The 27,208-nt window shown below is 41.3% G+C and overlaps 1 protein-coding gene across 2 annotated transcripts in view; it reads left to right on the forward strand.

Moving 5' to 3' along the window:
• rock1 (Rho-associated, coiled-coil containing protein kinase 1) overlaps nt 1-27,208 on the forward strand; it is a 49,653-nt gene that overhangs the window by 1,423 nt on the left and 21,022 nt on the right. For both annotated transcript variants that reach the window (XM_061796448.1, XM_061796449.1), the window contains exons 2-11: nt 20,000-20,081; nt 22,311-22,411; nt 23,336-23,473; nt 23,552-23,727; nt 24,910-24,994; nt 25,087-25,231; nt 25,323-25,461; nt 25,743-25,834; nt 26,845-27,004; nt 27,102-27,177. In XM_061796448.1, the coding sequence (XP_061652432.1) occupies nt 20,000-20,081; nt 22,311-22,411; nt 23,336-23,473; nt 23,552-23,727; nt 24,910-24,994; nt 25,087-25,231; nt 25,323-25,461; nt 25,743-25,834; nt 26,845-27,004; nt 27,102-27,177 (1,194 nt within the window). The remainder of the gene's footprint in view (nt 1-19,999; nt 20,082-22,310; nt 22,412-23,335; nt 23,474-23,551; nt 23,728-24,909; nt 24,995-25,086; nt 25,232-25,322; nt 25,462-25,742; nt 25,835-26,844; nt 27,005-27,101; nt 27,178-27,208) is intronic.

Here is a 27,208-nt window from a genome sequence, read left to right on the forward strand (position 1 = left end):
TTGCCATTTATAGATTTAACTAGAATTGGTTGTAGTTGATCACAACGTATACCTCGGGCCACCTTTTGGGTTTTCTCGGTTGGATGAACCACTGTGCGTCATACCTTTCTACAAGAACTAAAGACAATGGATAGTTAAGTGTCTATAGTTTTTTTTAGTTCATTTCCATGTATCGTTCTGAATCGTCTTATCATATTGTTACATAATGTAATAATAACCCGGTGTCCTTGAGCAAGACACTGATACCCCAAACTGCTCCCCGGGCGCTTAAGTTGCCCCCTGTTCCAGTGTGTTCCACTAACAAGTGTGTGTGTTCACTGTGATGGGTAAAATGAAGAGAACAAATTTTATGTGCATGGATGCATGCTGATGATGATTCTATTCCATCTATTCTATAATCTATGCTGCTGTTGGTTGTTACCGTTTTTCTTTGCATTTTTGCACTTAAAGCTAAAATCTGTAAATTCTGTTTCCCCTTAGGTTGGTATTCAGTATTACCATAACAGAAACGTCTCGTATGTGATGATTTTACATTTTTATTCTGTTTTGAAGGACAGCCAATGGGGAAAAAAGATGTATTCTTTGGAAGAGGCAGTTATTGCTGCGTTTTGAGCACGCATTGCTTGGATGTTGCTGAGTTTGGTGTATTTTATATCAGGCACCTTGTTGGGCAGCTCAGGGGTCCCGCATGGATTTCAGTCAAGGCAGATGGCCTTTATTGTTGTTGTTTTTTTCGAGATTATGACCGCTCGTGTAGAACTGAATCCAGGGGGTCTCGATTCACAACGGAGGTCTGTTCCTACGATGGCAACGTATTCCTAAATTTGAACATAAGTGGGAACGTGCTATAGTCCATCACTAACCGACGCTAACGCAGTAGTGCGATTTAATTAGAGCGTTATTTGTATGAAAAACATGTAAAACAATCCAATGAGAAACAGCAGTAACTGAGCAAACCTTCATGTCCCCCATGATGGCATATTCTTGTGCTGCAACATAGTCTATCACTAATGCAGTAGTAAAGTCGTAATTACAGTAAATATATGTATGAAAAACACTTTTCGGCCATAGACAAATGAAAATTAAGTACGGCGGTATCTGAACATGTCAATCTACCACCATTGTATGTATTTCCTTGGAATATTGTAGAAGTGATCAATTCAAAATGTAAACACTTGGACAGCCTTATTGATAGCGTTGAAGTGTTGCATATTGATGTCTATCCTTTTCCTACCTTGTAAAGTCCATCCATCCATCAATAATTAATATGAGAAATCAATCACTGGACATGAGATCAGTGTCTACCAATAGATTAATATGATTTAATCATGACATAATAACATAATTAAAGGTAATTTGAGCAATTTTGATTTCAGAACTATGAATCAAACTGGTAGTCCTTCACATTAATCAGTACCTAAGAAGTACCGCTCAGTTTCAAAAAGGTTGGTAACCCGCTGGTATAGCGGTCGTATAGATGTTGTAACGTATCATAAATGTTTATTTCCCCTAATATGTAATGTATTGCGATAGTTTATGTCATACCATATCATGAGTAACTAGGAATGGGAATCGCAGACTATCCATCCATCCATCCATTTTCTGAGCCGCTTCTCCTCACTAGGGTCGCGGGCGGAATCGCAGACTAGATGTACTAATTTTAAATGTTTTCAGGTATGATTGAGACCGGTTAGCGTTCACACCTGAGTTTCAAGCTGTCGGCTTGTTTGGTATGCACTCGTGTTCACGCGACGCCTTTCACATTTGACCAAACAAATGGCACATAAACTATGAACAGAGCTTTGAACTTGTTGGTCACTACAAGAATGTCTTGTGGTTCCATAATCTTCTGAGTATTATATTTCCATTGACTTAGTCTAAATTGCCCTTAGGTATGAATGTGAGTGCGAATGGTTGTTAGTTTCTATGTGCCCTGCGATTGGCTGGCGACCGGTTCAGGGTTGTAACCCGCCTCCCGCCCGAAGATAGCTGGGATTGGCTCCAGCAGCCCGCGAGCCTACTGAGGATAAGCGGTAAAGAAAATGGATGGATGACTTCTTCACCCGCATAGGTTATTTGATCAATGGGCATATTTAGGCCTACAATGCTCGGTATGTTGTCCAGCTCATTAAAGGTAGAGCAGGTGCCCCGGCCTTTATTAATAGCCACTTTCACACTACATTCCAGTAAATTGGCGCAACAGTAGAGGCATGATTTTTATGGCTGTGCCTTTTGAGACCGAATTTACCAAAGTGGGACACTGGCGCATTCACACAGCTGACATGGGTTGCCACATTAACAATTCAATGTGTGGTTATGTCAGCACGACAGTGACGATTGCTTATCGCTCAGCCGGCGTGGATCGCGAGTATTGGATGTTAAACTTAACACTCGTGCAGTGTTCAGCCACTGGAATGGCAAAAAATTCCCAGGTCTGTTTCAGCCCCCCACGGTCCATAATCCCGCCTTGGTCCCTTATGCGCTGGACAGTGAAATGGGGGAAAAAGTATTGAACCTGCCTGATAAGATGGTCAGTGTGAAGTAGGCCTTTTTTAAGATAGTACAAGAGCCATTACAGTGGATGGCTGATACCTGCGTGGAAGGGCAGGACAGAGGTGTGTAAAGTTTAGTACGTGACTCTCACTTCTCCTGCTCTGTTGTCGCTGTTCTAACAGTATTTTATATTACACTAGATGCTGGTCACACATTTAATTAGAGGGGGGTCCTCGGTTTACGACAGAATACCACCCCGTGGGAAACTTTTCTTAATTTAGTTCAAAAGGCTGAAAGAAGACTCTATTCGGTGGATAGTCCAGGAATACTTTGGAGCTGATCATATCTGATTGGAACCTTTTAGTTCCAGGAAGTCCCAAGAACTAAACGTGGTGAAGAATTGAATACAGAGGCCCTCTGTTTATGACGGAGTTCCGTTCCAGTGGTGGCGACATAACCCAAATTTGTACGATGCAATTCGGAATACGCCATAATCCCAGAGGTCACCAATCTTTTTGAATTTGAGAGCTACTTTTTGGCTACTGATGACTGCAGAGGCCTACCAGTTTAATAAACACTTCTGAAATTTCTCTTAAGTTACATTTAATTATATTAGGTTAGTAATAAATAATGATATTCATCAATGTGAAGTGATGTGAGTTGTATACATGGGTGATTTGAGTAAGAAACTTGTGTGTGATTGTATATTAATGCACTATAACACTGTATTTCTATAAATCGCTGCAAGTGTAAATGACCACTTCTACAGCATTCCTAGGAAATCCCAATGTGCCATCACTGGTGAACTATTTTTAGAACAGGCCTTGGGGGGCTACCTGGTGCCCGTGGACACCATGTTGGTGACCCCTGTTCTATCACTACCCTACTCTAAAGTAGTCATAAGGTCACCATTACAGTACATATACTGTATGTATGTAAAAAAATGAGTATTAAACAAATGAAAAACGGTAACTACGGTGGTACCTGAGCATGCCTTCTCGTGGCACTCAACGACGTATTTTCAATTCACTGCGCAAACCAATTCATTGCGTGTCTTTTGAAACCTTCAACTGTTGTTTTTCGGTACGGTTGTACAGGGGGGGCTTTGTTTACAACTGTTCCAACATGCATCATATGTATGTTTCAAAGTTACGACCGACGCACGATGAAATAGTTTGCGCAGCTGTGTAAATGCGTCGTCACACGGCACAAGAAGGCGCACACTCGGTTACCGCTTTGCTTAATGTTTTTCCATTTGATCCGTGGCCTAAAAGTTTGTCATACAAATATCTCCGTTAAGTAGGACTACTGTGTTAGCGTAGTCTACTGATAGGCTATTGCACATTCCTAGTTGGATACAAATTCAGGTTACATCGCCGCCGTAGAAACGGACCCCCTGCGTAGCTTACTGTAGATCGCAGCCTCTCGCAAATAAAAGCCACTTAGTCTCTGTGACCTCCCATCCTGTTGCAGACAGAGCCAATTAAAGTCACCTAAAAGTGCGCACACTCTGCATTTTTAATGGGCCAAAGCTGCTGGGACTGCTCCCGCTGGCAGCCCTGCACACAAGCTTGTTGTCCCACCCCCAACCCCCCCCAATCCCCCCTATTTTTTTTTTTTCACCCTCTCGCCGCAATCTGCCTTGATCAATGAATGGAGGCCTTTTGCCGAGTCACCGTGCGACTCCACCCACCGTTTAATAAAATTCCATCCTAATCAAATAACCTCTTGTCTTCGGACCGGCCCCCCGAGTTTCCCCAGTGTGTCCCAAAACTATTCTACTGCACGGCTGCCGATGGTTGAGACAAGGCAGGCTGCTCTGAGGTAGCAGGGTGTGGGCTCCAGCACACTTAGCCATAAACCAAAATTATGTGCACTGAAGACTCATGTTTCTGAATGCAGCAGCGAAACAGGACATTCGGCTCATAAAGCAGCCAACCGTGCTTGGTTATGAGTAAAAGGTTCCATTAGAATACTCAATGCAGGCCTGTTAGAACACACTTTTTGTACCTTGTGTGTCTTTGTTGTAGCGTAGCACTGTTGTGGTTTTACTTTTCACAAAGGCCACCAGGGTGTCATTTGTCTTGCGTCTTACAGCTCTGCTCTGAGCCTATCGAGACCTGTGTTCCAACATTGTCAGCCTTTATCTTCTAACCCCCTAAATAAATCCTGTGTGGATGGAAGAGGGCCTTATCTGGATGCCCCCTCCCCTCCTCAATCATGTTCCAGGCAGCCTCCGAAAAGAGGGATCGCAATGGACAGAATTCCTGACATTGTGATGTGGAAGCTCCCTGACATTCGGGGTCTGATCATTGTCCACTTGTTGCTTTTGTAAACAGCTGATCGCTCTCAACCTGAATGCTAGGTCTGTGTATATGGGTTGTTTAGTTGTTTATGAATCGTTTCAATGAAGGGCTACATTTATGCGAAAAACAACCAAGTTAAGTCTGTTTGGGAAAGTGTCACGTACTGACTACAATGTTGTCAAAACGTTCCCCTATTTACACCCAACCCATTTACTAGGGGTGACACAAAATACTGATATCAAGACGTATGCTTCCTCTATGATACAATATCAGTCCAGGCGGTCCTCAGTTCTCGGTGGTCCTACATATAGCACGCAGTGAACGAGTTTGCGCAGCATTGTCAGCATATGTGGTCACTCGGCAGACAAGGATCCCTAGGACAACCAACTTCAGATATCGCTATTTTCTATGTGCAGTTAATGGGAAGGCTAACTATTCAATGTGACGTAAATCTCAGTATTCTCCTCTATGTAGTCAACACAGCCACTTTTGCTACTCACTGCTCCGTTCATTATGTTTCGACCAAGCAAAGTAAGACGTGTTTATTTATACAGTTTGCCCGTCTTTGGTTGTCTAGATATCGCTATGTATCGTAAATGTTTTGTTCCCACCATATAGTTTTTCGACTAATTTCCATGGTATTATAGCATACAGGGCGTCCTCGGTTTATGACTGAACAGACGTAAAAGGATTTGAGGTTACAAACTGCTCCTCATTAACTTGTTGGCACGTTTTATATATATATGGTAGACAAGTTCTTTTTCATACAAATACTTACTGTATGTAGGTTAGTGATACAGCACATTCTGACTTGGATACTAATTCAGGTTACGTTGCCGCCATTGGAATGGAAGTCTGTCGTAAACCAAGGACCCCCTGTAGTGCTACTGCAGTATGTATTCGGGGTCAGTAGTTTATGATGGCAATTTGTTAAGAAACGTGCGCTTGTCCTCCATATGCCATCTTTTGAAACCCCTTGAAGGATGGATATGTCAATGTGCCTATCCACTGTTTTTACAGACTACTATTTTCAGTCTTTTGATGTAAACGGTAGCACAAGCCCTTTTTAGCGGGATATTTTCACATCTTTATTTTCTGGAAAATGCCAGGCGAAAAGGGGCTAGTGTTACTGTTTATGTTGACCCGACAAGTGTATGCATCCGAATCAGATGCCCCAGCCACCTCATCTGGCTCCTCTCGATGTGGAGGAGTAGCGGCTCTACTTTGAGATCCTCCCGCATGACCGAGCCCGGACACCCTGCGGAGGAAACTCATTTCGGCCGCTGGTATCCAGGATCTTGTTCTTTCCTTCAGGACCCACAGCTCGTGACCACAGGTGAGGGTAGGAACGTAGATCGACCGGTAAATCGAGAGCTTCACCTTTTGGCTTAGCTCCTTTACCACAACTGATCGATACAAAGTCTGCATCACTGTAGACGCTGCGCTAATCCGCCTGTCGATCTCCCGTTCCATTCTTCCCTCACTCGTGAACAAGACCCCAATAAACTTGAACCACATCATCTGCAAAAAGCAGAGATGCAATACTGAGGCGACCAAACCGGACCCCCTGTACGCCTCGGCTGCGCCTTGAAATTCTATCCATTAAAGTTATGAAAAGAATCGATGACAAAGGGCGGCCTTGGCGGAATCCAACCCTCACCGGAAACGAGTCCGACTTAATGCCGGATATGCGGACCAAACTCTGACTCCGGTCGTACAGGGACCGAACAGCCCGTATCAGGGGGTTTGGTACCCCATTCTCCCGAAGCACCCCCCATAGGATCCTCCGAGGGACACGGTTGAGCGCCTTCTCCAAGTCCACCGGGGTGAACCCCAACATACAGGTGCTGAGCCGGGGGGCAATAAGTATACCCACACCTGCTCGGCGCCTCTCACCATGGGCAACTCCAGAGTGGAAGAGAGTCCACCCCCTCTCGAGAGGACTGGTACCAGAGCCCAAGCTGTGCGTGGAGGCGAGTCCGACTATATGTAGTCGGAACTTCTCGACCTCACACACCGACTCGGGCCCCTTCTCTGCCAGAGAGGTGACATTCCACGTCCGTTGAGCCAGCTTCTGTGAGCCGGGGATCGGATCGCCAATGTCCCTGCCTTCGGCCACCACCCAGCTCGCACTGCACCCGACCCCTATGGCCCCTCCCACAGGTGGTGAGCCCACAGGTGGTGAGCCCACGGGTAGGGGGACTCACGTTACCCTTTTGGGCTGTGCCCGGCCGGGCCCCATGTGAGCAGGCCCGGCCACCAGGCGCTCGCCTTCGAGTCCCCACCTCCAGGCCTGGCTCCAGAGAGGGGCCCCGGTGACCCGCGTCCGGGCAAGAGAAACCTAGATCCATTAATAGTTTTCACCATAGGGGTCATTTAGCCGTGCTTTTTCTGGTCCCCCACCTAGGACCTGTTTGCCATGGGTGACCCTACCAGGGGCATGAAGCCCCAGACAACTTAGCTCCTTGGATCATTGGGACACACAAACCCCTCCACCACGATAAGGTGACGGCTTCCAGGAGGGGGGATATAAAAAAAATATAAAAATGTAGTTGGGGGGGGGGGGGGGGGGCCTACTAAAAAAAAAAGACAGCAGTGTTTTTCTAAATGCTTCAAAGTGCACTTTTAGGGTGTGGTATGTTTATCTTTTGGAAGATTAGAATATCATTATCTCTGCCAAGGAGGTAATGTTTTTGTTGCAGTTCGATTGTTTGCTTGATTATGCAAAAAAAAAAAAAAAAAAAAACATTTTCTACAATGGTTTTGGAGGGGTGACATGGGTTAGAGAGGGACCTATTGTGGACATTTTGTTAACAAGCCACGATGGGCTATTGCTTTATGAATTAGTGACAAAATTGAGGCATATGCCCGAGGTGGGTGTCTTTAGTGCTAATTGAAGCACCACATATCAGAACTGGTTTTGCGTCTACTTAATTTAAGTGATTTACATTGGCTTTATGGCATCGTCTATTCTTTGAACTCCAGAGACTAAATCTTCACGTCAAGGCTGGGTGTTCTTGTTTGTCGAGTGAGTCATAAAAATGAGTTGACTTCTGTATGTGTCACAGACTGCGCTTCAATGTGGCATGACACTGTGAGTATAAAGCATCGAGTAAGAAATCAATACCACATCCTTTGCAGGATTATGAAAAAAAGAAAATCTGGTTGCCTCAATCTCCGTTCTGAAGAGTAGTGTAGCACACAAGCTAAAAAGGATCAAGTATGCTGTCAGATTTGTTCACGGGGTGCACATCTTCCTATAGTTTACTTTTGGAATGTGACAAACTGCTGTCAGCCACTGAACCTTATTGAATGATTGTTATAACTGGTGTGTATATTACCTCCAGGTTAATACCATCCTTGGTGATAAGTCAGATTTGGCCTGATGAAGTGGATGCTTATTATGGTACTTGTGCATGCGGTAATAATTAACACCGTGGTGTGAAAAGGCATGAGGTGTTGACTTGACAGCATCAAAATTTAACTCTAAATACCCAAATGTACATTTCTAAACCTATCCAAGGGCACGTATACACAAATGTAATATGGCTTCGCTAATATAGTAGCATTGTGTACACTTGGCTGAAAAGTCTTTTTTGCACAAATATTACTATAGCTGTGTCTCAATATTTTTGTTGGGCTGGGACTTAATCAACATGCCCAGACTGAACACTTTACAGTAAGCTTTACACAAACTACTATTTCTAGCCACCATTTCGCTCTGTTTCAGTTTGAAGTGGTTCCTTGAGTTGTAAATCTTCCCCGGTTCATAGTCAAATAGTTATGTTGCTAATATTTTTAAAGACTACCATTTTCAGCATGTCCAACAAAAGGGTAACGCTATTTTTTTGTGACACGTTTTCAAATGTTGTCATTTTCAGGCTGCAAAAAGGAGTTATGTGGAAAAAATAATATATATATATATTTTCACCTGTTTTCATCCATCCATCCATTTTCTTTACCACTTATCCTCACTAAGGTCCGGGCTGCTGGAGCTTATCTCAGCTATCTTCGGGCGGGAGGCGGGGTACACCCTGAACCGGTCGCCAGCCAATCGCAGGGCACATAGAAACAATGTATGTTTCATGTTTTTGGGATGTGGGAGGAAACTGGAGTGCCCGGAGAAAACCCACCCAGGCACAGGGAGAACATGCAAACTCCACACAGGCGCGGCCGGGATTTGAACCCCTGTCCCCAGAACTGTGAGGCAGATGTGCTAACCAGTCGTCCACCTGTTTTCGGTTAAAAAAAAATAATTTAAATCCTTGTAAATGCTACCAATTCTTAGATGCCAACACTGTTAACATTTTTATGTTTTGCATATGTACGGAAAGGGTAACACTATTTTTTCCAAAAAAACATCCACTTGAGAGACATTTTCAAATGTTTGCCTTTTTAGGTTTCTATACTATAATTTTTGAGCCATTGTCAGTTGTAAACATTCCCTGATTCCTTGTCAGGTGCTTTCAGATCGTTTTCAGCATGTATGAGGCTTTCTAATGTTTGCCTTTTCAGGCTCCCCCATTTTTATTACTATTATTATTATTTTTTTTTTTTAGACCCATTTTCAGTTAGACCAGTCCCTGATTTCTAGTCACATGCACTCAAAGGCACTATCCTTAAACGGTCTGAATAAACTGAAGCTGTCCATCAACGTCTTTACTGAGATGCCTATACATTAGTTGCATTTCAAAGTGCCTTTTCTAATTTTAGCGACCTTTGTCGTTCATAAATAACCCTTACGTGCAAGATGTTGTCTGCTTTGATAATACTGCTAATAACCATTAGACGAGACAGAGGGAGATATTTGTGTCACGGACTTAAGGTTGTGGCCATGATTGATGATTTTTTTTTTTTTTTTTTTTTTACTGGTGAAACATGCTTACTGCCTCATTCTCTTGCGTGTATAATCAAAGAGCATTTAACAGCCTTGCATTGAGGGTGATTTCTTACCTTCAAGATGCAGTTTTTTTCCCCAGTGTACCGTATGTCACTGTTCTCTGTGTTCATGCAAACAGGTCAGTGACCTAATTGCGGATCTAAGTTTAGCTTGTATAGCATTTGTTAGAAGAACAATTCATCTGGTCTACTCTCCTAGTGGAAAGGCTAGCTAAATGTGTAGTTATATTGCCCCATTTTCACTTCAGGTTCAGTGCTGTCTGTTGTAAACCGCACCCCTCAGCTGTTCAGGCCTGGGAAAAAACAATTGGGAGAGCTATTTGTAGCTTCGCATTCCCTTAACTGACCGATGATGTGCAGGAATGCATACTGAAATGATAGAGGCTCTTAATAATGAAACCATTCTTCTTGACTTACCCATTGAACTCAGGTGGGATGAAATTCTCCGTGACCTTTTATTTAATTATTTTTTTGTTTAAAATTAGTTAGCAGGATTATGCAAAAACAGCTTCAGTTTTTTTCCCCCACTTAAACTGTTTTGGTTAGTCAGTAGTATGACACTAAAACTACTTAATCGACTTGCTGAACTCATTTCCATTGTCGTCCTTGTTTGGTAAGGTATCAGGATTACAGAAAAAAAAAACGTTGTCAATATTACACTTTTTCATTAAAATGTTTTATTGGTTTGTTATACACGGTGGCCGACTGGTTAGAGCGTCAGCCTCACAGTTCTGAGGTGCGGGGTTCAATCCCCGTCCCCGCCTGTGTGGAGTTTGCATGTTCTCCCCGTGCCTGCGTGGGTTTTCTCCGGGCACTCCGGTTTCCTCCCACATCCCAAAAACATGCATTAATTGGAGACTCTAAATTGCCCGTAGGCATGACTGTGAGTGCGAATGGTTGTTTGTTCGTATCTGCCCTGCGATTGGCTGGCAACCAGTTCAGGGTGTACCCCGCCTCCTGCCCGATGACAGCTGGGATAGGCTCCAGCACGCCCGCGACCCTAGTGAGGAGAAGCGGCTCAGAAAATGGATGGATGGATGGATGGATGGTTTGTTATAAGGATTACGCAAAAATTAATTTCCGCTAAAATACTTAATCGACTTACTCAACTTTGTTTATAGAGTACTTAAAAAAGAACTGCAGATGTAACAAAATAAAGCTTGAACATAAACAATAAATAATAAAATAATAAATTACTCATATAATACTTGAATCTTTATTCTAATTAAAATAAAATTGTTTTCAAGGAATTTTAATTTAATCGGTTTTAGTTAGTTGGCAGTCTTACACAAAAATTTGTGATTTTCCACAGAACGTTTTGCGAACATTTGTTAGTTATATAGCAGGACTGCACAAAGATTATATTATGCTAAAATAGTTTTCAACACTTTTTGTTGTTGTTGTTTAGTTGTGATGCAAATACTACTGATTTTTCACAGCCAACCTTGTTTTCAGCGCTGTTTGTTGAGTAGAATGCAAGAAATACCTGCACCAAATTACCAGTTGTTTTAAGACGATCTTTTTGGTGTTTGTTAGTTATTAGGATTGCACAAAAAAGGCCTTAAAGTACGGCTATTTGCTGGGTTGAGGTCAGGAACAGTACGAGGCTCTGACTTTTTGCTCGAATGCCGAGCTCGGTCAGTGAAAACACATGAGGGCTCTTCACTGTTGGAGTACCACAATTATATTTTGACGGGCAAACGTTTGTGACAGTGATTCTCTCAGGCTGGGAACTCGTAAGGAAGCGAAGTTCCCCCGTTTTTGCCACCTCTAGGTTGACTGTCACTACCGTTTATCCGCTAGAGTTGTAAGCTATGCAGTCTTTCTAGGCAAGCAGGATTTCCTGTCAGTTGTTGTTATGTACAGTATAAGCGTGTTAACACACTTTGGCAATTTTTCCATGTAATGCTTTTTTACCTGAACAGCAAGCAATAATGTTGTATTTTTATTTTTTTTTTTGGACTGGCTTCACGTGTTTGGTAGATCTCGTGTTTCCCCAAGACAGACAGTCTGCACAACGGCTCACATGTGGAAAGCATATTGTCTTGAATGACGAGGTGGCAGAAAAGGAAGTGACAAGTCGGGTCCGCATGCCTCGTGCTGGCATGCAACGGGGATGATGTGACTGAATCTCCCATGGAAAAGTTACGCTTGCACTTAAATGTCTGGAAAAGAGCTTGCGTCGCGTGCAAATTCCTCTCTCCGAAAGCTTAAAAGAAATAATTACCATATGTAATGTCAACCGCTTAATGCTGCGTTCCGCGCTGATATTTGCATTTTTTCAAGCTTGCTTTATTACCGCCTCACATTTACACATTTCGTTTAACATCATCACACATTCAATTCACCCTAAAGATGTTGCGGAACACCATGTAGTGCTGCTAGTTCTTGGTATGTTTTTGTACGCGCCCCCCCCCCCCCAAACGTCGGTGGCCTACTGCTCAACGCTGGTAGCTCCAATATAAGCTTTTGCTGATTGATGAGTAGAATTCACCCTGATGTGCCACACTTGCTACCAGAGCTAGAAGTGTTTTTCACACAAATATTTTCTGTAATTTTGACTTTACTACTGAGTGAGTGTAGGTTCCAAATGGCATACGTTAGGGCTCGGCGATCTGGCAAAAAAAACAAAACAAAACAAAACAAACAAAAAATATATATATATATAATATATTGGCCTATCTCAATTATCACTTTTTTTTTTTTTTTTTTTAAACAGCCAGTATTAAAGCATCTGTATTGAAAACTAAAGAAACTAGAGCAGGGGTGTCAAAAACTTTTTGGGGACGGGCCACATTGTAGTTAGGGTTTCCTTCACAGGGCTGGTATGACTGTGAACCCATATGTTTAATCACCTCATCATATTATTACATAATCACAACAAATTGATGGAGAACTAGTTTTGAAGTCATAAGTCCGGGATAATAGTTTTATTGTACTAAGTGAAAATTTGAAATCTCTGTACAGATTTTAGCTGGACACATGGCAGTTCACGCTCATGATTTACATTCACGGGCCACATAAATGATGTGGCATGCCAGATTTGGCCCCCGGGCCTTGAGTTTGACACCTGTCAGTTAGAAAGAGGAGTTCATCATTTTAGTAACACATTTTGCGAGCAACACTCTTCATGGTCAATACTTGAAACAGTAACTTCAACATTATATTATCATACTAAACAAATAATGCAAATAAAATAAAACATCTAGAAAAATAGAACAATTTTCACTCCACAGTGCAACAAATGTAGAAAAATATAACACTATAGTGAACTAGTTTGAAGTCCTGAGTATTTTTGGAGGTATACAAGAAAATAAACTGCCCCCTCGGGGATAATGAAGACACCTTGGACTGTACACATTATCATTCCCCAGTTATGATGCTACATACACTGTTAACATTATTGTTTTTTTCGAATGTGTATTGTCTTTAATAACAATACAGCTTAACTAGTTTGCCATTTTACAAACCACCTGAATAATGCCGGCACAATTGATTGCTGCTTTGGTCTGGTGGTCTCAACACTAGCAGTGGCTAAATGCTAATGCTACGTCTTCTGGCAGCAGTGAGTGACAGGCTGTGGTGACTGTGCTCATATTTTTATGCTTTCCACATAATCGCTTGGGTGGTACTTCTTCAAATGAGTAAACAAAGCTGTTGCCTGTTTTTGAGGGTGCCGACATACCTTGCACCTCGGCTAGTTAAATAGCATTGCTCCTCGTAGCTTTGGAGACATCGCCACACAAGCGACATTGGGAACTCACAGAGCCGAGTGGCCGTCGCCATCACTGGGGCTGCCAAGGAGGCGCAGTTTCTGTTTACTTCTACAATTTGCAAACGGAAGTCGAGCAGGAAAAGGACGTTTCTGATTGGCTGTAGTCATGGAGTAGTAGTAGTAGTAACCCTAACCCTAATAAGTAAAGCAATATTGTTTAAGTATACATGCACTTTAATTTTTCAATACAGAGCTGTCTCCATGTTTTCACTTTTGTAGTCCATATTATGCACAAATAAGTTCTATAATATATTTGAAATTACAATTTGCAAGAGGAAATAAACATTTCAGTTTACATGCACTTTATCCTTTGTGTTTAGACAAAACGGTCATGTTTTTTACATTTGTACTCCATATGCACAAATAAATTGTGCAAATTTTCAGATGTTTTGCTTTAAAAATTGGATTTTCGATCAAATATTTTTAAATGGCATCCAAAATGTACTTTTCAATATTGTTAAAATGTAGTTATTTATGTATTTCTACTTATTACTGAATCAATATCGGAGCATTTAAATCAATATCGAATCGAATTGCAATCTAATGAATCCATACTAAATTGAATTTCAAGCTAAAGAATCAAATCAAATCTTAATGTTCTTTACAATGGCCAGCCCTTCAAATTCCAGTTATGTTGCCATTGTAGAAACAAAGTACAACGTAAACCTTGGACCCACTGTATGTAGTCCTTTATATAATCATGCTAACAATATTACCACTAGAACGTTTTGAACCTTTGAGCATTTACGTTGCCACTCCTGTTTCGTGCCTAGCCAATAAATGACTCCTTATCAGACTCCTATCGAGCCTAATAACCACCCATCATTCATTGTGAGTGTTTTGTGTTGGCATAAAGCATAATCCAACTTCACTGTCAATGTTTGTGCAGAGCTTTAACGCAGAGATGCTGCAAAATTGACACAACAGACAGGAATTAGAATAGAACTCTGCACAACTCCGTTCAACACCTTTGAGTTGTAATCAATGAATAGTCATGTTTATGAATCGCAATTGCAATATCAATCAAAATAATTGTAGTTTTTATTTTTTCCATAATCATCCAGCCCTGATATCAGTGTTTGCACCACATCACCTGTACTAAACTACAGAAAAGTGCAAAATCTGTTTACAGGATGACAAAAAAAAATATCTTAGCATAGCTCTCAAGTCGGGTGCCATGGGAGGGGAAAGCGTGGCCAGGGTTTCTGTGATTGTCAGTGTCACTGCACAGAAAGTAAGTTCTGGGTCTGTGTGGAACTCACATTCCCGGTAATACCAAAGTTCCATTCTTGTACAACAAACCCGAGATTTCTCTGATTGAAATCCCCTGCAGCAGTGGAGATTGCAGCGTTTTAGGTCTCCTGTTTACTCACTGTAGATTGTTGCAGAGTTCACACATAGCCCGGGGCTACATAAACTTACACGATTCAACTGTAAGCTACTAGAATCAGTCAGTACTCTCATTACTGCGGTAGTCATAGTTTGTTGATGTAAATGGCTACCAGAATATACTCTTTATATGGTTTTGTTGTTTGAGCTACCTTTTCTGGGACAACTTTTTTTTTTTTTTTTTAGACGTGAAACAAACACGGTACCTACGCAGAAAATCCCTTGGTTAGCATTTAGCTTACCTTCCTCCTCATTCAGTCTTAAGTTTTCTCAGGGCACTCTTCAGAGAGAGCTTTCCTGAGTTGACCAGGTATTATTAAATTTGTACACCATGTTAGCGTGAGGCTGCAGTAGGTCTGATAGATCTGGTAGATAAGTCAGAGTTTACATCATTAATTTTGTCTTAAGATAACTTTGAATCTTTAACTGAAATGCTGAGCTGACAAAAACATGTTCTTTGAAGACAATTAATTCTAGCGACACTAGCCGTACTGAAGGATCCAATGGCAGACTTTGAACCATCGCTGCTAGCACACTCACTCTTCAATTGCCACTTGAAATGCTTCACATTTTAATGTATTTTTTTGTTTTGTCTTTAAATGGGCTAGCTACATTTACCAAATGTACATATTCCACCCGCAATACCTGCTTCTTTAGTCATGTTGGTGTTTCAGTGGGCTGCTTGTGATTTTCTTTGTTTTTTTCCTTCATTTGTTCTCCCACTGGACCACATGCACAGCCCTCCGCTCTGTTTTTCCGTCACAGCATTTAAGTGCTGGCGCGGAGTGAAAACAAGCCTCGCTGTATGTGACTTTACTCAACGGGATGGAGTCCCCCCTCTTCTTCTTCTTCTTCTTCTCCTCCTTCTCCCCTTCCTTTACTTTTTTTCGTTGAGAACTTGTTTGGCCACATACCTAAAATAGCTTCTCTGACGTGTACAGTCCTGTTATGGAATGTTACTGTGGCTGTCCAGAGTTCTCTGCGGCAGGAAGTTATGCAAACATACTCTGCTGAGCATAGAGCCTTGTGATTAGGGTCCTGAAGGACTTGGTTCTCCACTCTTTTTTTTTTCTTTTTTTTTGCCTCTTTGGTGCAGACTGGCAGAATGCCTTATATCCTACAACAAGACACCTTTTTATCCTTCGGGTTGTAGAGTCTCTTTCACGGTTATACAGTTTAACCTATACACTGCTACGAAAATGGCAGTTATGTTTTGCCTTAATATACCAACGCAGTGTATTTGAATCATCATCATTCAAATCATACAAAATGAAAAAAAAAAACAGCAACACATGATCCAATGCATAACACATCATAAATTATTTGTGGGTTGTATTAAAAGAAAAACCGGGGTTTCCCCAAATACCTCAGGAACTAACTGTATGTTGCTTGGTTCTTTCCCGATGAGAGAAACCTTTGCCTCACTTTTTCCACCTTTTCCCTACATCCCTCCCAACCTGACAGCCACCCCCCCCCACCCTTCCAGCCGTCCCAGAGAGGGTTTGCTTGTTTTGTCTCCTAGTGTGGGGGGTATGGCCCTGATCTGTGTTGAGCTCCAAGCAGCAGCAGCTACAGCACTATTTAAGTGGCTTCCTTGTTTTGTCTGAGCCCCTGATGCACCATGTGGCGTCGCGAAAGCAATCTCTTACTGTTTAAAAATGGCAAGATAGGGAAATAGCTTTGGAAATGTATGCATTTTCTTGAACACATTAGTTCTCAGGCTGATGGGATTGCTGACCAGTATGGAGCGCTTGAGTCTTTGTGTGCCTATCTTGTTTCAGTCATTCTGGATTATGGCAGATTAGACTAAATCTCGCCGCTGACATTTATGTTCATGCCTCATCTGAGACAGGATTATGTGGCTGTCACAGAATAAAAAAAACATTCCTCTCTGACACAATCTGCCCAATTTTTGCAAACTAATGGCAGTCAGGAAACGGCGAGGCGGGAGTAGCTGCTGTACTTTTTGTACGTGTAGCAGCCCCTTGCACAGTCCACATAGTGGGGCTGCATTGAGAGGCACCACCCTGATCCCTCAATCATCAAAAGGTACTTAGTTTTGTCACATGCTTTAATTCGAAACTCAGTGACCACGGTGGGAAGTGAAGCCTCGCCGTTGCCTGAAATCCAGCAGCCGCTTGATTTTTAATCCAAATTTTTTTAAAGGTTTTCCACCTGCTAAAATGTTTTGCCTCAATGTATGAATCCTCACTCTCTGGCAGCTGAGCTTTTGACATCAAGCCCTTTTTGCACAGTAGTAGAAGTCAACATTAAAGCAAGACTAATTACTGCGCCCTTCATTGGGGAAATGTATACTAATCAATCAACTAGAAAGAACGGATACATTGTGAGGAATTGATTGTAGATTAACTGCGTCTTAACTGAGGCAAAATGGAATCAGCAAAGTTGCAGTTGATTCACTCTCAACCAGTTTGCAGTCTTAGGAAGAACAACCTAATCAGCAGTGGGAAATTGAGCTACATATGGGACAACATCTGTTTCTTAGTATGACATTGGCATGGACACACATATTCAGAACATTTAGTCTGGATCCCGCTATCCCTTAAGAAGTAATATTTGAATAAGTAATTGATTAATTGATAGTTAATTCACCCCATAGTTGGTTAAGAATACTGACCATGCCTGTAAAAGATGACATTTTCCTCCTTTATTCCCTGCCAGAAGGGGGGGAAGAGATGGATAAGTCAACCCAGCCATTTTCCCCCATAACATTGGTGGGAACAAGTCTGTGCAATTTTGCAATGCCAGGCCAGTGGTGTGAAGTTTACCACACTATACTCATTCACACTAATTCTTGTGCTAAATCGTCATCTAATAATTTGCTGTGTTATTGTGTAAAGGCGTGCACGCAGTTGGGGCAATAAAAAGGCAGGCATTTTGTCTGTATGAACGGATTATTTTTTTTTGTACTGTCCAACTCCAAACATGAGTATTTTGACTCCAGAATAGAATGGAATAAGATAGAAGGAGCCTTTCTTACTCCTGCAATGGGACATTCATGAAATGGTAATATAATGTTATTAACTTAAAAAGAAACACATCTATGTTCATATTTATGACAGGCAATGAGACTGAGCAGAAAGAGAGCAGAAGTGTGTGTGACAACTGTACATGAATAATAAATACTATACTGGTAGAAGTGAATGTGAGCAGCACCAAAATTGGTCGGTAGCATTGTATGTAGCAAAAAAAAAAATAAAAATAAATGTTTGAGAATGAAATAAACAGCATGGGAGTGTCACCTATACACTTACTATACAATGCATACCATGCAGGCTTGCATGAACTGGTCCGTGGCGGAGAAAAAGGTTAGGGAAGAACGACTGTTGTGTTTTCATGGATACGATGCTCTATGCAGTTTCATGTACAGTGGGTACGGAAAGTATTCAGACCACCTTCAATTGTTCACTCTTTTTTTTATATTGCAGCCTTTTGCTAAAGTCATTTAAGTTCATTTTTTCCACATTAATGTACACACAGCACCCCATATTGACAGAAAAAAGGGGAATTGTTGAAATCTTTGCAGGTTTATTAAAGAAAAACTGAAATATCACACAGCCATAAGTATTCAGACCCTTTGCTCAGTATTTAGTAGAAGCACCCTTTTGAGCTAATACAGCCATGAGTCTTTTTGGGAATGATGCAACAAGTATTTCACAACTGGATTTGGGGATCATTAGCCATTCCTCCTTGCAGATCCTCTCCAGTTCTGTCAGGTTGGATGGTGAACGTTGGTGAGCAGCCATTTTCAGGTCTTTCCAGAGATGCTCAATTGGGTTTAAGTCATGGCACTGTCTCAGCCATTCAAAAACAGTCACAGAGTTGTTCTGAAGCCACTCCTTTGGTATTTTAGTTGTGTGCTGAGGGTCATTGTCTTTTTTGAAGGTGAACCTTCGGCCCAGTCTGAGGTTCTGAGCACTGGAGAAGGTTTTCGTCCAGGATATTCCTGTACCTGGCCGCATTTATCTTTTCTTCAATTGCAACCAGTCTACCTGTCCCTGCAGCTGAAAAACACCCACAGCATGATGCTGTCACCACCTGCTTCACTGTTGGGACTCTATTGGACAGGTGATGAACAGTGGGTGGTTTTCTCCACACTTGCCACTTAGAATTCTAAGGCCAGCAATTTCTATCTTGGTCTTATCAGACCAGAGAATCTTATTTCTAAGGTGTTTTTTTTTTTTATAGCAAACTCCATGCGGGCATTCATGTGTCTTGCACTGAGGAGAGGCTTCCGTCGGGCCACTCTGGCATAAAGCCCTGACTGGTGGAGGGCTGCAGTGATGGTTGACTTTCTAGAACTTTCTCCCATCTCCCGACTGCATCTCTGGAGCTCAGCCACAGTGATCTTTGGGTTCTTCTTTACCTCTGTCACCAAGGCTCTTCTCCCCCAATTGCTCAGTTTGGCCAGACGGCTAGCTCTAGGAAGGGTTCTGGTCGTCCCGAACGTCTTCCAGGATTATGGAGGCCACTGTGCCCATAGAAACCTTAACTGCAGCAGAATTTATTTTTTTGTAACCTTGGCCAGATCTGTGCCTTGGTACAATTCTGTCTCTGAGCTCTTCAGGCAGTTCCTTTGACCTCATGATTCTCATTTGCTCTGACATGCGCTGTGAGCTGTAAGGTCTTCTATAGACAGTGGTGTGGCTTTCCTAATCAAGTCCAATCAGTATAATCAAACACAGCTGGACTCCAATGAAGGTGTAGAACCATTTTAAAGATGATCAGAAGACATGGTCAGCACCCGAGTTAAATATGAGTGTCACAGCAAAGGTTCTGAATGCTTATGGCTGTGTGATATTTCAGTTTTTTTCTTATTTAATAAATCAGCAAACATTTCAACAATTACGTTTTTTTCCCCCTGTCAATATGGGATGTTGTGTTTACATTGAGGAAAAAAATGAACTTAAATGATTTTAACAAATGCCTGTAATATAACAAAGAATGACAAATTTAAGGGGGTCTGAAAACTTTCCATACCCACTGTAAGAGATCATTTCATGTCACCAACCAGGGTTGTCTATGTTTGGCAGACAAATAACACGTTTAAGAAAGCTCTTAATTTTACGCTTTTGACCTCTTCCCCGTCCTGCAACTGTCCTCTACTCCCTCACAGGACGGCCTGGATGCACTGGTGTACGACCTGGACTTTCCTGCCCTGAGGAAAAACAAGAGCATTGACAACTTCTTGAATAGATGTGAGTCCATTGACACTTTACAGGCCCCGCCTTTACATGTATGATGCATTTCAGCCTCAGAAAAAAAGGCTGTTTTGGGGTCACCGTCTCGATGCAAGCCTGGACACAATAGGTGTCTGCTGCTTAGTGCCTCCAACAAAGGGGCTTTCATAAATGCCTGGTGACCCACATGATGCCTATCTCTGGCTTATTTATTTTAGTGCAATCGTTACACTGGGAACCCTAATAATAACTATTTTTGTATCAAATTACCAACCTTGGGTAAAATACTCAATTCTTGGCATCTTGTCACAATATTATAATTTTTTTTTACTGCGGTGGTGAATGGGAAAATGTTATTTGGGATTCAATTTCATATTTTCTCTATTTCCTAATAGAGGCAACTTTTTTTTTTTTTTTTTTTTTTTTTTAAAGTGGATTTTTACAGCAAACAGTACTGTATACTGTGGAAGACGGACGAATCATGGTGCACCTCAATGAGGGGGTAAATTATGAGGGGAGCAATTTGCAATATTACAAGAAAAATAGTAATTTTATGAAAATGGTTGTATTTTGGGCAAAAAAAACGGTTTTTAATTACTAGAATTCACGCAATTTTTTTGGAGAAAAAAGGTCACCAGTTCCAGGCGTGTCAAACTAGTTTTTGTCACGGGCCACGTAGTTACAGTGAGCCGTACTCAAAGAGCCGTTATGTCTGTGAAACCATAAATGTTTGATTGACTCATCATATTATTACATGCACGCAACAAATTGATAATTGTTTCATCAGGTATTGCTCAAGTTACAAGTTAGTTTGTTAAAAAAATGATTTTGCAATAGCTCAACATTTATTACAATAGACAATGTTTTAAAATTTGGAAGTTGAATTGAAGTTTTTTTCAGATAGAGTTGGGGTACTACTTACTAATTGAACTTTTTTTGAACATGGCATAAGTTTCATTAAAATATAAAACTTTTAAAAATTCAAATTAAATTAAAATGTTTTGCCTTGAAGTATTGCCACTCCGCTGACATGGCTCCTACTCCCCCTGCCCAGATCATATATGTGTTGCTTCTTTTGTGCGTAGAATGCTAATACATTCAAAAGTGTTAAAGTGTTAAAGTGCATTCCGAAGCTATAGGTGGCACTATAACCCATAACCATAGGGCCTTTCTAGCCTATCGGTAGTATTTGTGGAAAATCCAGCATAAAAACTTCACCATGTATGCCTAAAAAAATACAGGAAAAAACACTCATAGTTGCTCCATTGCGAACGCCATTACATGGCCTCTCTGTGGCCTTTAAGCATTTGATTAGGCTGAGAGCAATTGGATCTTTCCTATTTGATTTTCAACCCAAGTTTCTCCGAACCCTTAGGCAAGAACTGCCATTAGTCATCTCTTCAATTCTTTTTGCACCAGCACCGTTTTGTATGCAGCGGAGTGTAGTGTTAGTGTAGCCACATTATTGACGGATATGGACTAATGGACTGGTGTATCTTGTGTTGCCTTGGGGGCTGTCTTCTATTAATTCCCCTCCCGTTCTTTCCACACTGATCACATTAACTTCATTGCTCTATTCTGTACAGTTAAATGTATTTCCTGTCACACATTCTGAACATAATTCCTGCGACACCTCCTGGGATTTCACCAATGGTGGGAAATGAGTCATTCAAAATATTTTTGTGCAATCGTCCAGACTTTTATGTGTGTGTAATTTAGATACGTTGCCAACTCCCATTAATACCAGACCCAAAAGCGGTTATTATTCTTTGGTAGTGGAGAACACGCAGATCGACAATTGGGCCAAATTTGAGCATTTCCCCACCTTTCAAATCAAAGTCAACAAAGTTCTGATTCTCTGATGTCTATAAAAAAGATTATCGTGAACGCTCTGCTCTTCCTGTGGCTCTCAAAACAGTCGCGCCGATGACTGTAAATGTGTAATATTTAAGATGGCAAATGGTCAACACAGAGTTGGGCCAAGCCACGGACTCCTTGATTGTGACGTGAAACGGAACGTTAGCCAATTGGGAAGCTCGCTGAAGCTCACAGTGTTGCCTGAAACAAATTTCCATTAACCGCAATAGAAATTGCGAGGAGAAGAGTTTACAACCTCAATGTAGTTACCAGAAAAGCTAACAGTTAGCTGCCTTTCACAGGTCATCTATTGTACTATTACAGACATTGTACAGATACACGTAGTGAAATTATTATTCTATTCTATTCTTGTTTTGTTTTCTCCCACAGATAAAGATACCATTAGTAAAATTCGTGACCTGCGGATGAAAGCGGAAGACTATGAAGTGGTCAAAGTCATTGGGAGAGGTGCATTCGGGGAGGTGCAGCTGGTAAGTCTACACTCTTGTTCTACAGGGTGGAACCTCAGAGAATCTGCATGCTACATTTTGGCACTCAGCCGAAATTTTCTGGACATTTTTAGGGCGAAAACCTCAAAACTATAATGCCACTGCTAAAGGGCATCAGTGAGAGGAAATGTATGATGTTAACGAGCAAATGGAACCTTTGCGACACAGGAAAGGGTCTGGCTGCTCATATTGTATAATATGAGCGAGAGAATTGATCAAATATCGATTCCACAACAAAGTACAAATCGGAATTTCTGTACGCTTAACCTTAATTGTAAAGTTGTTGAATTAATTGAAATTTAGGAAATTAAGAGTGCGAGAAAAAAGGTAAATTATAGAATAAAAGTGAATTTAGAAAATATCCACCATTTAATTTTTTTGTCTCATGGAAAATCGGAAATTCTTTCAAAAGTGCGATTTCTTTCCTATGTAGAACATTTCAATCGAATGAGAAATGGAGAATTTGTGATCAATTATATTTATCCATTATTTTGGAATGTTCTTATGGAAAATGTGGAATTACTTTAAAAATTAGGATTTGTTTTCATTTTTGTAGTGCTTAAAGTTGGTTGAAAAATTATGAATTTGAGGTGAATTTTTAAAATGTCTCCATTTGATTTTTTTTCTCTTATAGTAAATGTGGAGTTATGGGGAAAGTGGAAATTAGTGGAATGTGATGTTCTTAATTAGCCGAACATTTTAAGGTTTGAATTGGTTAAAAAGGTGAAAGTTTAGTACTAATAATAATAAAATGGAATTTTGGTGCCCAGTAAAACAAATTTTTTTTAAACTCTTCTGACGCATCGTGTTCGATTTTGGAGGTTCCACTGAAGGATAATGTGACATTGTGCCAAAGTGTCAGTTTTTTTAAGTGATTTCAAACATCACCCCTTCTATCTACACCAGGTGAGGCACAAAGCCACGTGCAAAGTCTACGCCATGAAGCTGCTGAGCAAGTTTGAGATGATCAAAAGGTCGGACTCTGCTTTCTTTTGGGAGGAGAGGGACATCATGGCTTTTGCCAACAGCTCCTGGGTGGTGCAGGTAGGTCCCAACTGCCAAATATCAACTATTTATGGCTAAAATATGTCTTCTCTCATATGTCTTTCTTCCACCCCACAGCTTTTCTTTGCATTCCAAGATGACCGCTACCTCTACATGGTGATGGAATACATGCCTGGCGGTGACTTGGTCAACTTGATGAGCAATTACGACGTTCCGGAGAAGTGGGCTCGCTTTTACACAGCTGAAGTGGTGCTGGCGCTGGATGGTATCCACGCCATGGGCTTCATTCACAGGTATCGATATCTCTTCATCTTCATTTTCCATCAACAATAGAAGCTGCTCTATCTACTCAAATAGTTGCCGTAGACACCTCCCATTAAAGAATTGGTAGTAACCGTAATTATCTCATTTCATGAATGCTATCGTTCATACAAGAATTAACTTATAAGCCTATTTGAACTCCTCTGTTACCCAAAACGGCAGCCGCTGCCAAGACGCGTATGAATTCAAGTTGGAGTGTCTTACCTCATGTTGTAAATTAGTATTAATGACGATCTTCCGTTATCTTGGCACAGCGTATGTACCAACATTTTACGTTTATGTAAACTCTTGACTTGTGATCGCTTTACAGTGTTGTGCGCGTCCATGTTTGTGACAGGCAGCTACGCCTCTCATTTAGTCCAGTCTGCCTAGGTTCTTGCCATTTTTCAGCATCTGTCCATAAAAAGCCTTTTTGTTTTTATTAAATTCGAATAACAAACAACAACAAATAAAGACCTCATATAACCATCTCGCCCAGCTACAGTTGAGTTAAAAAAGGGTCATTCAAATGTTATGCTTTTTAAAAGGTGTACAGTCATTCCTTGCTATTTGTGGGGGATATGTATCAATACCGACCGTGAATAACGAATAGCACAAATATAGGAGGATAGGTCCAAAAAATATTGGCAAATTTGCAAGTACTACAATATATAGTCAAGGGTGTATTGTTGTGGGCTTTGTGGGGCCACAAAGTGAAATTAACTTTTGCAATGATAATCATGCTTTTGCTATGGTTTTGACGTAATAAAATGTGGCTTAATTTGTAAACCATCACAGAAATTTTGCCAAAGGAGCCACTGTTTGATCTCCATCTACTGCGTGGTGATCAATGCGAGAACAGCTTTTATTACCATGATGATCTAGGGGATGACTGTTTGTTGAGCGAAGCACATTCAAGTCCCCATGAGGACGGTGAAACCATAGATTATATTTTCACTCTTGGATGCAGCACTTCAACACCAAACTGTCAAATTACAATTAATCAATTAGTGTGTGCATCAGCGTATGAGGCGCATGCAGTGGACACTTTGCCAAACACAAATACCCTTGTGACTCACATGGTGGGCAACCGCTCCAGAGACCTTAACTATATGTTTACCCAAAATCCCATTTTCCCATAATGTAGACCCTTTAAATACACTTTTCCTTTGCAGGGATGTGAAGCCTGACAACATGTTGCTGGACAAAGCGGGCCACTTAAAGCTGGCAGATTTTGGAACCTGCATGAAAATGAACAAGGTATTAAATTCAGTGTCCTTCTGAATCTGAAATAATAATTGATTTAGGCAACAAAAATAAAGGTGTTAAAAATGTGCCGCTTACTCTTTTAGGATGGTATGGTACGATGCGACACAGCGGTGGGAACGCCAGACTACATTTCGCCCGAGGTACTGAAATCCCAAGGAGGAGATGGCTATTATGGCCGGGAGTGCGACTGGTGGTCGGTTGGAGTGTTTCTGTACGAAATGCTAGTTGGTGAGTTACTGTGATCTATACCATAATGTCGCTTAGTAATATGAATGCACTGTTTATCGTAAATGACCAATGTACTTCATTTTTTTTTCAGGTGACACGCCGTTTTATGCAGACTCATTGGTCGGCACCTACAGCAAAATCATGAACCACAAGAACGCACTTACCTTCCCTGACGACAACGACATCTCCAATGACGCCAAGAACCTCATCTGTGCCTTCCTGACTGACAGGTACCACTGCGGTGCACCCAAGAACAGGACTTTTCCCTCAAATTTATTTAAATGAGGATTGTAATCTCACGTCTTGCATGCTGTCGAAATATTTTTGCTTATTTAGTGATGGGCACCCTTTTTGACGTTTGGTTATCTGATTTTATGCATTTGTTGCTTATTCACAATGTCATGATGTTTACCAATTGGGTCACTGAAAGGGGAAAACAATCTGAATTGTATGACTTGAACCATACTGTGTAAATCTTGCCTTTGTCTTGTCTTTCCCCTCCCACCAACAGGGAGGTCCGCCTAGGCCGGAATGGTGTGGATGAGATCAAGAGGCACCCCTTCTTCAAGAATGATCAGTGGACGTGGGAGAACATCAGAGACAGTAAGCATCAACATTACCATGTAACATACGGTAGATCCTAAGACTGGTCATTGACAGTGTCGAGGCCAACAAAGGGCAGACACAACATTAATGCTCGGGGCACTGACACCAGAGCAGGAGGAGATTAGGACCGCGGCAAATCCCGCAGCTGTACTCTGCGCTGAACCGGGTTTATATTTAATTCTTGACTCAGCTAATGTCAGCACTTTGGTGCAGCGTTTCCGAAAGGCTGACTGGCTCCACTAGCTGGCGGCTTTGCTTCGTTTCAAAGAGGATTTTTTTTTTTTTAACTAAATTTGTGACCCAGGTCAAAACATGCAGCGTACATAATTAAAACGAAACAATTGTTGTGTTTGAGCTTTTGGTGTATAACATTAGGCCAAAAATCACGCATCTTGATTTGAAGGTCACTGTTCAGTTCACATTGGTTACAGTAAGCGAACAAAATTAAAAACGTAAAAGTGCTGTGGAACAGATTCTTTTAAAAAAAAATGAAACTGCAAACAATACATTCTCCAATAAATTAAAGATTCTCAAAAGAATCAAAATAAATAAATGGAATATATAACTTCTTAAATATTTTCTTTATAGGGAAGTACAACATCCTTCAATTGTTTTGTTTTTAAGAAATTAATGGTGCAGACAAATGCAACAGTAACAGTTAAAACTATTATTTTATAAAAACACAGATCATGGCATTTGTTATTACTTTGGTTCCACGTCAAGAGCCTGGGAGAGGCTGTTTAATTGCTGCTGTAAGGTGCCATGACTTCTGCTGGCCAGAAGCTTAGCTGAATTGTATTTATTTATTATTTTTTTTTTTTTACTAAGTAGATGTGTGACCAGAGAACGAGGCAGTTAGACTTCATGTCCTAATATATCCCATTTGGGAACTCTGTACACCTCTCTACCATACCAAATGATCTGTGAACATGTTCTGGTACCCTACTGAGCCTATTTTAGAAAAAAGCCAACAACAACAAAAAGTCCTGAATCTTCTGTCTCTTCAGCGGCTGCCCCAGTGGTGCCCGAGCTGAGCAGTGATGTTGACACCAGTAACTTTGATGACATTGAAGAGGACCGGGGTGAGGAAGAAACTTTTCCAATACCAAAGGCCTTCGTGGGCAACCAGCTGCCTTTCGTGGGCTTCACTTATTACAGCAATCAGCAGTAAGTCTCCCAGACGCTCCCCGCTTTACATGAGTTAAAAAGAACAAAAACCCAGAACAAGCACTAGCACCTTCTGCAATGTGTTTTTGCTTTGCAGTCCTTTGCGCAGCTCCACTTCTGCCTCGAAGACAAGCGACAAACGTAGCAGCTCGACAAAGGAGGACAAAAGTCATGTGAGTTGCGCATGTACGCTTGTGAGTTGCG

Source organism: Phyllopteryx taeniolatus, chromosome 14, assembly GCF_024500385.1.
Source record: "Phyllopteryx taeniolatus isolate TA_2022b chromosome 14, UOR_Ptae_1.2, whole genome shotgun sequence".
NCBI classification, from domain to species: domain Eukaryota; kingdom Metazoa; phylum Chordata; class Actinopteri; order Syngnathiformes; family Syngnathidae; genus Phyllopteryx; species Phyllopteryx taeniolatus.